General features: G+C 32.9%; 1 protein-coding gene across 2 annotated transcripts in view; it reads left to right on the top strand.

The window, feature by feature from the left end:
- Positions 1–13328, top strand: part of Sema3a (semaphorin 3A) — a 191606-nt gene that overhangs the window by 137453 nt on the left and 40825 nt on the right. For both annotated transcript variants that reach the window (XM_071613509.1, XM_027926422.2), the window contains 3 exons: positions 9063–9205; positions 11254–11368; positions 11459–11528. In XM_071613509.1, the coding sequence (XP_071469610.1) occupies positions 9063–9205; positions 11254–11368; positions 11459–11528 (328 nt within the window). The remainder of the gene's footprint in view (positions 1–9062; positions 9206–11253; positions 11369–11458; positions 11529–13328) is intronic.

Genomic DNA, 13328 nt, shown 5'->3' with positions numbered 1-13328 from the left:
ATGTTCAATGAAGGAAGAGCTTGCCTCTTTGTTGTTTTTTCAAGGGTTTTCTAACACCACCAGTCATGTCAGTGGAATCACCTTTTAAGTGGAAGAAAATAAGAGTGTGTATTTTTATTTTGTGTACTATCCTAAAGCCTTCTTTTTACCTCATAGATGGTGTCACTATTGATTCAGAGAGATAGATAATTTGGGGTTGTTTTTTTGACAGTAGAATTAATTTTCTCTTACTCTGCTCTGGAGCCTCTAACATGCTTTACAAGAGTGATGCATGATATGAAACTCTCTAGACTTTGTGGCACTTGTGCAAGAGCGATTAAATCATTAATTCCATTCTCTTTTACAAATGACCTATGTATAATTTATGTCTTAAGAAACCAATACCTATCCTAACTTAAATTTATAGATATTCCAAAAGCTTTAATTCATCATTTTATAACTTTAATTCATTTTTAGAAAAAAAATATTTCTAATCCTTGTCCTTTTGGGGCTTACTGGTGGAAGGAATAGGTCCAGCCAAATGCTCTTGCTATAGTAGAGATTCAGATTGATTCTAATGCTGAGAGCAGCAAAATGTGTTCATTATTTAAATAAGCTTGAGCTGCCAAGTGAATCATAAAGGCAGCCGCATGTCCTGTGCCAAGGTGTCATTTTCATTAAGTGTGAGATTGCACCTGAAGGACAGTTTAATTTGCAGCTGCTAAAAATATTTCAACAGAGTGGTACTGTTACAAGTGGCAGGTGGTGCCAAACATGAATTTTGCAAGAAATGCCATCTGTGGGATGAGGTGTAGAAGAATGTCAAGGGGGTGGTAAAGGAGATAAAGGAGAAGAGAAAAGAATGGTGTATTTACTCAGTGTTTAATGCCATTATCATGACTAAAGATTCCATGCTTCACATGATAGCATTGGACCAAGATTATTAAATGGGATTATTTGTTTAGCTTCCACCATGTGCTTAGGGCATTGCAAAAGTACCAGTGTCTGTAAAGACAAAGTCTCTTCCCCAAAGGCATACCATTTAAGTTATCCAGATGAGAGACTCCTTTCTAACTCTATTTACCTTTCATAGTGTTTACATTGCATTTTTATGCAGGCGAGATTAAAGTGCTTTGATCTTGTTTAAATGGATCTATCCACTTTCTTTTGATGTTCAGCTTTTAATACACATCATCAACTTCCTGCTTCACATTGAAAGAAATCTTTTCAAATTGTGTGAGCTCACAGATTTTGTTAAGCCATCATCATCTTGGATTTTGCAAACTTCACAGAGAACATTTCCATGTGGAAAGGGGTCTAGGGGTGTTATAGCTGTTTACATTATTAAAAGATCTATTTATTTGGGTCTGTTACTTTCAATGGACTTGGCCACATTAAAATAAAGAATTCATATCTGGAGACTGAAAAGGCATTTTCATCTTCAGTACTTTATAGGACACAGATTTTTAAAAAAACTAACTGGTGGGTTTGGATTTTTCATTTCTGCTTCCCATTTGAGGGAATAACTGAGCATAGAATAGCTTCCTTTGTGAACATCATGAACTTTCTTAGCTTTCTATGGAGAATTAATAAAGTAGGTCAACTGAATGAATTTGGGTAAACTTTTTCCATGGGGAGTTTTTGATGACAAGTTATTGAATTGCTTGTAGTTTCTCAGGATAATGGTAATCTCTGACTTCCAACATATGTGTTGTTTTTAGCTACATAAAATGGACATGTTTTCCGTTATTTTAATCCTATTGATGAAATCTAATTTTGAAAAATTGCAAAGAGAAAATTAATTTACCATATTAATTATATAATGTAAAAGGATAAGATCAAAGAAAAGCTTCTTCTAGCTTCAAAGGACATTCATGAACTTTTAGAAAACATTTTGAAAACTTGCTGTTGTGTTGTAACTTTTAGGAATACTTTAAATTTAAAGAAGCAACATCTAAGCATTTCTTTAACCAGGACCCTGAGTCTTTTTTAATCTATGAGGAGCTTGACCTATCCAGAAAACTGTAATAAACCATACTTTAAAAAGCAAGAAAAATGTGATTCCTTCTTTAAGAAAAACCTATGAATTTTACTTCTGGAGATTCATTCATTCATTCATATAATGATTCATTTATTTTGGAACTATATACTGTTTTTGAAACTATGCTTAAACTGGAAGGAAAAAAAATAGTGAGATTAGCTAACAAAAAGACAGGAAAAAAACAAGTGATTAAAATAGAGTTTAATAGATTCTAATTGTAGTGTATGCACAGGTGCTGGTGAATGATTTGTATACTGAAAGGCGATAGACGGAACAACATGGTTAGGGGAAGGTGAGGCTGGAGGCAGGGAAAACAGATTGAATATTCCAGGATAGAAAAGATAAAGTTATATATTTGGGTGTTGCAGTGGGAAAGATGAAAATAAGCTTGGGGGAAAACTGTTATATATAGATGCTGAAGAGGAGAGAGGAGAGATATAGGATAGGTAGCTATCATAAGATAAGTATGAAAATGAGGAAAAAAAATAAAAAGAATTGAATATTATCAAAGATGAAGGAAGCTTTCTTTCAATACTGGAAACTTTCTTTTTAATATGGGAACAGAAACTTCTATTCAATTTTCAAACAATATTCTTATGAAAATAGTGGAGGAAGTATGTTCTAGAATGAAGGATTAAAGAAGGGAAACTGCAGTCAGTTCCACTGGAAAGATATGTCAGGGTTAGTTTGTGGATGACACTCATTGCCCTTAGTTTATTTTCTGTGGGGCTGACTATGAATAATGAAACTGACAAGCTTTTCCATTTCCCTCTTGTGCTAGAATATTTGGAGCCAAAATTGTGACCCAGCTCAAGTACATGCATTGATCAATGTGATATGTACTTTCAGCCTTATTACAGGCTCAGAGTAACATCAATCTTCTTGTCTTCTTTGCTTGCCTCAGCTAATTTATACTACTTTGTCATATCTATGACACCTGAAATTTGTTCTGGAAAATGCATGCTATAAATGCATATATTTCTATAGGAATGTATAAATGGCTTATACATGATACATGATACATGTTGAAGACCAGTTAGATTATTCTAAAAATAGTTATGTATAATAATAATAACATGAATTATGCTGTCAAAAAGAGAAAAAAAATCTATGAAAACAATAGCAGAAAAAAGTTTGATAAACTTAGAGTGCAAAATGGACTACAGAAGAAGGAGAAAGTTTAAGGTAAAACAACAATTTACATATAGGCCTTAATGATGTCATTAATCAAAATGAGAAAGGTAGGAGAAGTGGGTTTGAAAGAAAAGTTGATGCGTTCCTTACTAAGGCATAATGAATTAAAGTTGCAGTGAATTATCTAGGAAAAGAATTTAAGCCATAATTTTGAAATGTAGAACGAGATACAGGAAGAACAAGAAGGTTATTTCACCATAATTGAGGCTGTGGAAGTGAACAAATTCTCACAGAGAAATAGAAATATAGGAAAATTAAGAATACAGAAATAATGGAAGGAACACTAGGAAATGGTTTCTTTTATATAGGATTGGGAAGAAAAAACAAGTACCCAAAGAGAAATTGAGAAAGTTTAAGTTCAGAATCATGAAAGCCACAGGAAGTCAGAAAAGCAATGAAAATTTCAGGAAGACCTGAATACCTTATTGTGCTGATCGCTGAAGACAACTAAGGAGGATGATTTGAAAGCTTCTCTTGCTTGTCAGTGAAATAGTAGTGAATGATACAAAAGGCTAAGTAGTAAAGACACAAGAGAGCCACGTGGAACGTGGGGCCTGCCCCACCGTTCTGTGGTTTAGTGGATACAAGAAACTGCACGGTGTCTGGGAACTTCTTTGTATTTTCCTTTTACAGAATAAAGACATTGAAAAATTGGGAAAGACTGAAAACCCAGGAAATACCTATTTCCCTTTGTTTCTACATCTCCCCACTTGCTAATTTCTTCACTTTTCTTGGGGCATAGGGTCCATTCTCTCTCTCTCTTTTTTTTTCTTTTACTCTGTTATCTTCCTAATCACTCTATCAGCTCAATTTTAATGACTTCAGGTTTAGTTCTGAGCTCTTCTTATCCATGATCTATGGGGCAGTGTCACAGAGCTCTCCTGTTGGACATACTGAACGGAGCTCACTCAGTTCCCACTCTCCTATCTGCCTGCCCTTCCTCAGGTGTTCCCTGTCTCAGTGACTCTTCTCCAACAAATAGTTTGGATCAGAAGTTTCTTTATTTTCCATGGTTTTTGTTAGTACTCCATACATTCAGCAGCCTGTTGGTAAACATGCTTCATTAATTCTGCTCTCAAATGATCCCTGCCTCTGTCCCTTTCTCTGTTCACTGCCCCTAACACATCATTTCTCATTTGTGTTTCTCTCACAACCTTTAAATTGGTCTTCCTGCCTTCATTCTTGCCTCACTATAATTTTTTTTCTCTGCAGTATCCAAAGTGATTCTCCTAAAATAGTACCCTGATAAGTCATTAGTAAGTTTAAAATACTTCAGTATTTCCCTCCAGAGCCATTAGAACATTTCTGGAATCTTGCTTATGTGCTCCTTCTACCTGAGGCACCTGGGTCATTCTACAGGTCTTGAAGTATATGACATATCTTCTAAGAAAAAAAATCACTGATTTCTTCAAGACGAGATCAATTGCCCCTTCTATTTCTAACTGCATTATTTTCAAACTCATTATTTTCAAATTTTTTTTGCGTGAAGTTTAAGAATTAGACTTGGCATGGTGGTGCACGCCTGTAATCCCAGTGACTTAGGAGGCTGAGGCAGGAGGATCCCAGTTCAAAGCCAGCCTCAGAAACTCTTAGAGGCTCTATGAAACTGTCTCAAAATTAAAGAAAAAAAAAGAAAGAAAGAGAGAGAGAGAAAAAGGGTTGGGGATATGACAGTGGTTAAGTGTCCCTGGGTTCAAGCCCAGGTACCAAAACAAACAAATGAAAAAAAAAAACAAACAATCAAAATAAGAATTGGTATTTAATTGTTGGAATTTTCTTGCTGACAGTAATCACTCTTAGGACAGAAAGCATTTCACCATATTATCCTGTAATCTTCCACAATCCAGAGCACGGAGTAGGAACTTAGCAAACATTGATAAGTGAAAATATAAATGGTAAGTGAATGCTTGAAAAATAAAGTTATTTAAATATTGGCTTGAGAGTACATAGATGGGGGCCCTAGACTTAGAAAGGAGGAGAACATTCTTCCATAGAAAACATAGAAAAGGAAGAAAAGAGAAATTTGTGCTAACTATATGGCCTTCTTATCACTCCAACAAACAAGACCATTTTTAGAGAATAAAATAAGGGATGATACATTAGCAGATTTGAAGAAAATCAGGATTCTTTTTAACAGTCACTGATAATAAATCTATATTGAGGCACTAAAAGCACATAGTTATTTGTTTAGCAATATGAGTTCTTGTTTAGTTTAGGAAAAATAGCTTGATTTTATAGCAAATCCATTTAGTATAATTATATTGTTTTTCTTGTCCTTGCTTGGAAGAGAAATAGAGCAGGGAAGAAAAGTTCTAGGGTTTTATAAAACAAGTACCGGGCAACTTCAGGAGTCCAAGAGTCAGGGATCATAGTGAGGATATTCGAAATGACTGATAGAATGTTCAGATTGAATGAAGAAGGGATTGACCAGTGAGGAAACTGGCTAAATGGATAGCATATGAGAAGACAAACCATAAGAAGGAAAGGAAAGGCAGAATGTGTAAGACTGAATAAGTGGAAATGAGTAGTGATTAGAGGTTTCTGACTAAAAAGGAGATTTTCTAAATTGAAAATATTAGAAAATGAATGACTCCTTTAAAATTCTTAGGAGATGTACTAAAATAGAGTCTTTATTTTGAAATGGGAATGCATGATTTTCCAAATCTACAATATAACTCAAATTCCTTGGATAAATTACACTAAATTGACAGTGTTTCCTTTCTAATAATCTATTCTCCCATATTGAAAAATTTGGTTCTTATTTTTCCTATATAATTTTATTTTTGGCTCTAGCCAATCCTAGGTGTAGGACTGTTGATAAAACCTCCTTGCCTATAGGATCAGATATAAAGGAAGGTTAGGATTGAAGGCTCTTCGACAATGAATGTGCCTGATAACTTATTTGGATTATTTCTCACTACAGCTGACTCTTGTAAAATAATAATTACCATACAAATATTTGAGACAAAAATAAGATGCTTGGTTATCTTCTCCCATGCCCAAACATCAAGTTATAAAAATATATATCAATACATATAGTATGTTGCTTTCTTTATTGTCTGTTTTTTATTTCTAACATTACTTTTGTTAGATTGTACATTCTTGAGAATCAGGAATAGGTATATTTTTCGTTTATTTTCTGTACAGTGTCTTGTGCATATTTGCCAACTAATCAAAGGTAGTTGGATTTACTTACTTGGAATTCTATTTTATTTAAGTGCTTGCATGAACAACTACCCCAATTTGAGAGGTCACCTTAGAACACCTTTCTTCTCCATTGCTCCAGTAGTAAAGTTGAAGAATGTATGATTTCTTTGTCTACAGCTGCATTGTAATGAGATTCCCAAGTTTAGTGTATGATGGAGGCTTCTTTCAGTATCATCACAATGAAAATAATACATCTGTTAACATTTTACACAGTTGTTTTACATAACTTAATTTAAAAATATTTGTTCTTATATGAACTATTTATGATAGACAGGGTGAGTAGAACCCAATTTGAAATAACACAATTTGAAATAAAACCAGTTTGAAGTCAGTCATCTGAGAGGGAAGAGGCTTTCCAAAGTTCACAAATGTGATGTGACTGAGCTGAGTTCTTGCATGTATAGGTTTATGATGGAAATGTGTACACACACGTATGCATTACACATGTACACGCACTTGTGTGCACAAATATATTAGTTGTGTACACATGCACATATGCATTTCTAGGAAATTAACTTCATCAATGCAGTACTACTAATTATTTGTTTTTTGTCTAGGATCTATGACTCTTAATTATTCTTCTTGTCATTTCATATGAGACAAATATGTATATATAAATGTATGTATACATATGAACAAGTCTAAATATTTAAAAAACTATGCTTCAGGTAATTATTAAGAATCAAGCTTTGTTTAATACATCTTTAAAACTTCTGGTACTGATTCTACTTTAAAATCATTATTTGGTTATTCTTGTTCACTGGTACACTGAACTTTCAATATGAATAGGTAATCTTTCATATGTTTTATATTACTTACAGAGTCTAAATAATTTTCCTGAAAAGGAGTGAAATTTAGCCCTGTGAAATATATTCAGTGCATTGTCCCAGAGAAAACATTAAAAGGAGATTATAAGCATAGAACACATGACAGAGATGATTATTCGCAGGTGAAGATCAGGATTGAATATCTAGACTGTAAATGGGTAAAGCTAGTTTAGGGATTCTGATCTCTTTCCTGGTCTCTTAAGAATGGTGCTGACCCGTGTGTGTATATATTTCATTGTTACCTTAATAATGTAATACACCATGGAGTAAAGGTAGATTATTGTATGAATTTAAATGTCTGCAATGTCCTAAGTGCTTTCAGCTTTTTAGCACATTACATGGTAAAGTCTTGAAGCCATTTCATATTTTTATATAGTCTGTCTGAGCCACAACCATATCAACCCAGTTATTTACAAAGTATTTTTTGCAGTGGGTTTCTGAACATTACGGATGTATGTTCTCACTAGTATAAGCAGACATATGTTTTTATGTTGTAGTTGTTGCTATTTTTTTCTTCTTCCCCTTCTTTCTTTTCCTTTTCCCTTTCTTCTGCTTCTTCTCCTTCTTTCTTTTTTCCTCTTCTCTTTCCTCCTTGCACAGATATTTATTGACTTCTCACTGCGTTTAAACTCTGCATTTAAACACCTTGTCAAAATATGCCAAGTCTTGCACTCAGACTTTTTATTCCATTAAGATGGTAAGGGTGATAGGCAACTAACAAATGACGATTTGATAGATGAATGGAGAAAAAGAGAGATTGCATCAGATGTTGAACAGTGTTAGGGGAAAAACATCATGCAAGAAAATAAAATGAGAATGACCAAGAACAAGTATTTCATTGCTTTTGATGGAGTAGTCAATAAAGTCATTTAATGTAATATTTTAACAAAGACCTGAGTAAAAATAAGAATCCAGCCCTGGTGTATGGGGGCAAAGGGTTACACAGGGAAGCTGACTCTGGGGCAAGACCAAAGGAGTCCTTTCTTAACAAGTTTGAAGACCAGGAAGGGGATATTGCTCTGTAGGAGTACATAGGAAGGAGAAGTAAGTAGGAAAAAAGGTGTGACAGGTAACATGGACAAGAATATAATCTTGTTGGGAGGAGTTTACATTTTATTATAAGTGAGTTGGAAAGATAATGGAGGCTGGGGGAAGGAAGTGACCTGTCAGAGTATCATTGGCTGTCATATGGAGAAAGACATGGAGGTTGGTAAGGTAGAAAGAGAGACTAGTTAGAAATCTATTTTAAACAAGATTGACAATAATGATTCAGAAAAGGATGGTCAAAAATTGTTATGAATGAGAATAATAGTGATAGAATACAGGACAGCAAGAGAAGACGCAAAAGTGAAGCCAAGGTTTTGGGCCTGAGTATTTATTACAATGACATTGTCATTTATTGTATAGGACTCACCTTTCTCTTCCCCCCCCCCCCCCATGCTTTGCTGGAATCAGGAACACACCAATTAATAGTTATTGTATGCCTGAAAGGGAGACTAGAAATGGTAATACCACTTAAAATCTGCAAAGTATTTGAATATCCAGTAATTCATTTGCGTTGCATATGGTCACACGGATGATTTGTATATCTACTTCTAACCTGAACAAAATGACTTTAAATTTTCTGGAAATATGATGTGATTTGTAATATACTTTGGAATGCATAAAGAACAGTTCTCATGTACTGAAAATTGAGCTAAGGAAATATTAATTTCTTGAACTATATAAAAAAGGGTTTAAGAGACAGTGAAATGGACTTAATCATATTCTTATTAAACTGTGAATTAATACATCTGCTGTAATTTGTCTCTCAGATCCAAGGTTCATCAGTGCTCACCTCATCCCAGAGAGTGACAACCCTGAAGATGACAAAGTATATTTTTTCTTCCGTGAAAATGCAATAGATGGAGAACATTCTGGAAAAGCCACCCATGCTAGAATAGGTCAGATATGCAAGGTGAGGTAAAGAAAAACTGAAGAATTGTCATTGTCTACTCATGTTTTATTTCTTTTTATTTCTCATCATTTTCATTGCAAATTCAAAGGAAAAATGTCACTAAAATGTGTCTCCATACAAGAAATATTAAAATGGTAGAAAGTGATTGCAAATGCATTCTAGTTACTTTTGAGTAACTCTTCACAATCACAAATATGCAAATAAAGATTATGAGGTAACTGGTGTTATTTCACAATTACACTAAATGATCTTGGTTTGAAGTTCTGAAGATGTAAAATATTTTCATAGATATAGAGATATAAATTATATCTAGGAGAAATTTGGTATTTTCATATTACATTATAAAGTTAGATATATAGAATAAAATTGCTCATTAAATACTCATGAGTTAATTAGTACCAGCAACTAGAAGACATGATAACAGTACTATTCTTTTCTTCTGCAGTGTATAGGGTGAAAAAAATGTGGAAAAAAGTTAGCACATATTAAAGCGTCTTTCAAAAAGAAAATCACAAAAACAGATCCAAGAAATTTTCAAATTCAATTCTTCCTTTTTTAGGGAAAAATAACAAAACATTTGAAATATTTTTATGGTCTCTTTTTTATCCTCAAATAATCTAATTCTTTGTCTCTGGCATGTTCAATTACTAGAAAATTAAGTTTTTAACTCTCTGGGAATGTACAAACAAAATATTATTGATAAGACTCGTTTCTCCACAAAATATAGATAATTTTTAAAGTATTACTTACAAGGGTTAAAAAATATAGTTAAGAAAATCATATAAACAAAAGTTAAATCAATGCACTATTTTGGAAGAAATCTATATGTTCCTTCAATGTATGCACATAAATATTATTTTAAAAGACTATAGTAAATATATAACATTATAATAGAATTTATTGCTACATTTAGATTAAAACTCAGTTTTATTTACAGTGAGAGTACACTTTCAAAATATTTTCTCTGGAATGAGTTTCCTTTATTAAGGTTTATGCAAATATTTTCTCAGTGTGTTATTTGTAAAGTATAAATTCTTTCAATACCTTAAGCTTTGAAAGTAGTTGATGCTAGCTTCTTTTATTGGGGAATATATTTTCAGTATAGATTATGAGGCATGAATTTATCATTCATTCAGTAAATATTCACTCTGTGCCTATTGTATACCAAGTATTGGCTGTAAACCAGTATTAAAAACAAAGAAACAACAACAACAACAACAACAAAAAAAAAACATACACACGGTAATTAGGAACAAGAGACATCAGTAAAACAAAACAAACACAACAGTAAATAAATGTTCATCCATGGCCAAGTGGTAACAGGATGGGAAAAGTGAAGTGACTTTTTAAAGATTAATTGTTTTGTAATCTCAAAAAAAATGAATGCATCCTAGTGACTAGGGACACTGGAACAGGAGGACTGTTAGTTCAAAGTCAGTCTCAGCAAAAGCGAGGCACTACGCAACTCATTGAGACCCTGACTCTACATAAAATACAAAATAAAGCTGGGAATGTGGCTCAGTGAACAAGTGGCCCTGAGTTCAATCTCCAGTACAAAAAAAAAAAATGAATGTATTTTTCATGTAAGACATGATGCTGTAAAATATGTACATATTGTAGATAGATAAATCAAGCAAATTAACATGTGTATTTCCTCACATATTAAGAATTCTTTGCAGTGAGAATGCTTAGAATCCACTTTCTTAACAATTTTAAAGAATATAGTAGATTTTTATTTTCTACTATCACCATTGGACATTTATTGTGAGAAGTTCCTTGAATAAAATTTGAGTCAATGATTTGACCAATGATATAATAAAAAATAAAAAATGATATTTACTTGTGTCTGGTCATTTACAATGCTTATGGAAATTTTGAAAATTGAGGAATTAATAACTCCCTTGGTTGCATAAAGAACTGTTTTGTTTTCTTCTGTTTTTTTAAGAAAGATGACAAATTTTTGTATTGGTCTTAATATACAAAAAAATAAATATTTCAAATTAATGTTTGCATGCACAGGAACTAAAACTGGCTATTTCTCCTTTTAGAATGACTTTGGAGGACACAGAAGTCTGGTGAATAAATGGACAACATTCCTTAAGGCTCGTCTGATTTGCTCAGTGCCAGGCCCAAATGGCATAGACACCCATTTTGATGAACTGCGTAAGTGGTTGGTGTTCACGCAGAGGACATTTGTTCAGTCTTTTCCATAACTGTAAAAATGCAACTTTCCCCAATTTTGTTTTCAAACAGAGGATGTATTCCTAATGAACTCTAAAGATCCTAAAAACCCAATTGTATATGGAGTGTTTACAACATCCAGGTAAATAACTTTTATTTCCATTTTATGCAAGAAACCTCTTGTCCTTTAATTTTTTGGAGTGTCTTTAACTATTGAAAATATAATTTTTCAAAGAACCATATTGCTTTAATCTTTTGAGCTACATTCTTGAGTAGCTTAAATAAGTTATGACCAAAGTAATTGTTTTTAAAAGCGAGTTTTAGTAAAGAATATCATCATAGTAAACAGAACGGTAAAACAGTTTGAAAAGTTTGTGTTGTATCCAAGGTTCATCTTTTGAGTTTAAACATTTGAATGAAGTCTAGACTATTATCAAAATGATATCTGAGTTTGTGAAAGTATTTGGAGCAATATAAACTTAGGGTAAAGAAACTTAATTTATAACTTATGAATTATATGTATACATATAGCTTAATTTAGTACTCATATATTTATAAATTAATATATACTTAAAATCTCTGTCTTAGTCTCTTTAATCAATTGCAAAATAAATTAGGTAAAAGAAAAGCTCAGATATTCTTTGGTACCAGCAATTCCACTGAGATGAGAGTAATTTCTCTGATCAGATGGTTGGCATGAAAATCTGAGAGGAAAACGCATCTAGAAATGCCAATGTATCCATGGTCCTTTGGTTACCCTCTTCTCCACCTATCTAGTCTTCACTATATTTTTCTGTATATCTCTGGAATTAAAGCAAGAATTTACAGGTTTAGGAAAAACTGAATACTCACAAATGAAACTACTAAATTGCTCTTGGATACTTTTAAAAAGCATTAATAAAACTTCAGTTATTTATACTTTAAAGTTTTAGTAGTCTTGGGGCTGGGGTTGTGGCTCAGCAGTAGAGTACTCACCTAGCACATGCAAAGCCCTGGGTTTGATCCTCAGCACATAAAAATAAATAAATAAATAAAGATATTGTGTCAACTACAACTAAAAAAATACTTTAAAAAAAGCTTTAGTAGTAGTCTCTCTCTCTCTCTCTCTCTCTCTCTCTCTCTCTCTCTCTCTCTCTCTCCTTCTCTCTCTCTGTAAGAGTCTACTTAATTTGTTATTGGCCATCCTGTAATACATATTTTTAAAATAATGGTATAATAAGTTCTAATGACATCAAACAACAAAACCTGAACACTAAATTAGTACTGGGTTTAAACCTATGTTCTATTTTATATATAATATAAAATTCAGTCTTCATTTCCTTCATTTCCCCCTTCACCTTTCACTTCCACTCCACCTTTCAGTTCTTTCTGTCCTCCCTTCTTCTGCTTTCTTTCCCTTTCCACAATTTCTCTTCTCCCAATTTTTCATCTTTCTTTCCTGAGGCTCTTGCTGTCAATTGAGCAACAATTATCTCTCCATCATTATATTCATTATAAATTTCACATCACCGGATGTTGTTGCAAGAATTCATATATATTTATATGAATACAAATGTGAATATATATTGGCATATTGGTAAAATATTTAAAAGAAAAATAATTCAAATCTATAGTCAGAAAAAGCTCTGTTAGTCATTGTGATAGCATGAAAGAAAGATTAACTGCAATGTCCAACACTAGTTTATTCTGCAAATATTAAAGCTGTTACACACTTCTTGGATGCATTTACTTAATTTTAAACATTAATATGTCCAAATGGAGAAACCTACTTTACTAAATTTATATATAAGCTTCTGTACCAACATATTTCTTCCCTTTGATGTAAAAACAATACAAAAGAAGTGAAGATTGTAGTAGGAGACTCAAGTCAACCAAAAATTCATCCCTTTTTTCTGCTTCCTCCTCACTGCTTAGTACAGTAGTTCTCAGACATATGTGTTAG

The sequence above is a fragment of the Marmota flaviventris genome, chromosome 1 (genome assembly GCF_047511675.1).
Source record: "Marmota flaviventris isolate mMarFla1 chromosome 1, mMarFla1.hap1, whole genome shotgun sequence".
Taxonomy (NCBI): domain Eukaryota; kingdom Metazoa; phylum Chordata; class Mammalia; order Rodentia; family Sciuridae; genus Marmota; species Marmota flaviventris.
Note: the sequence above shows the minus strand (reverse complement) of the source record. Positions and strands in the feature narration are given on the sequence as shown.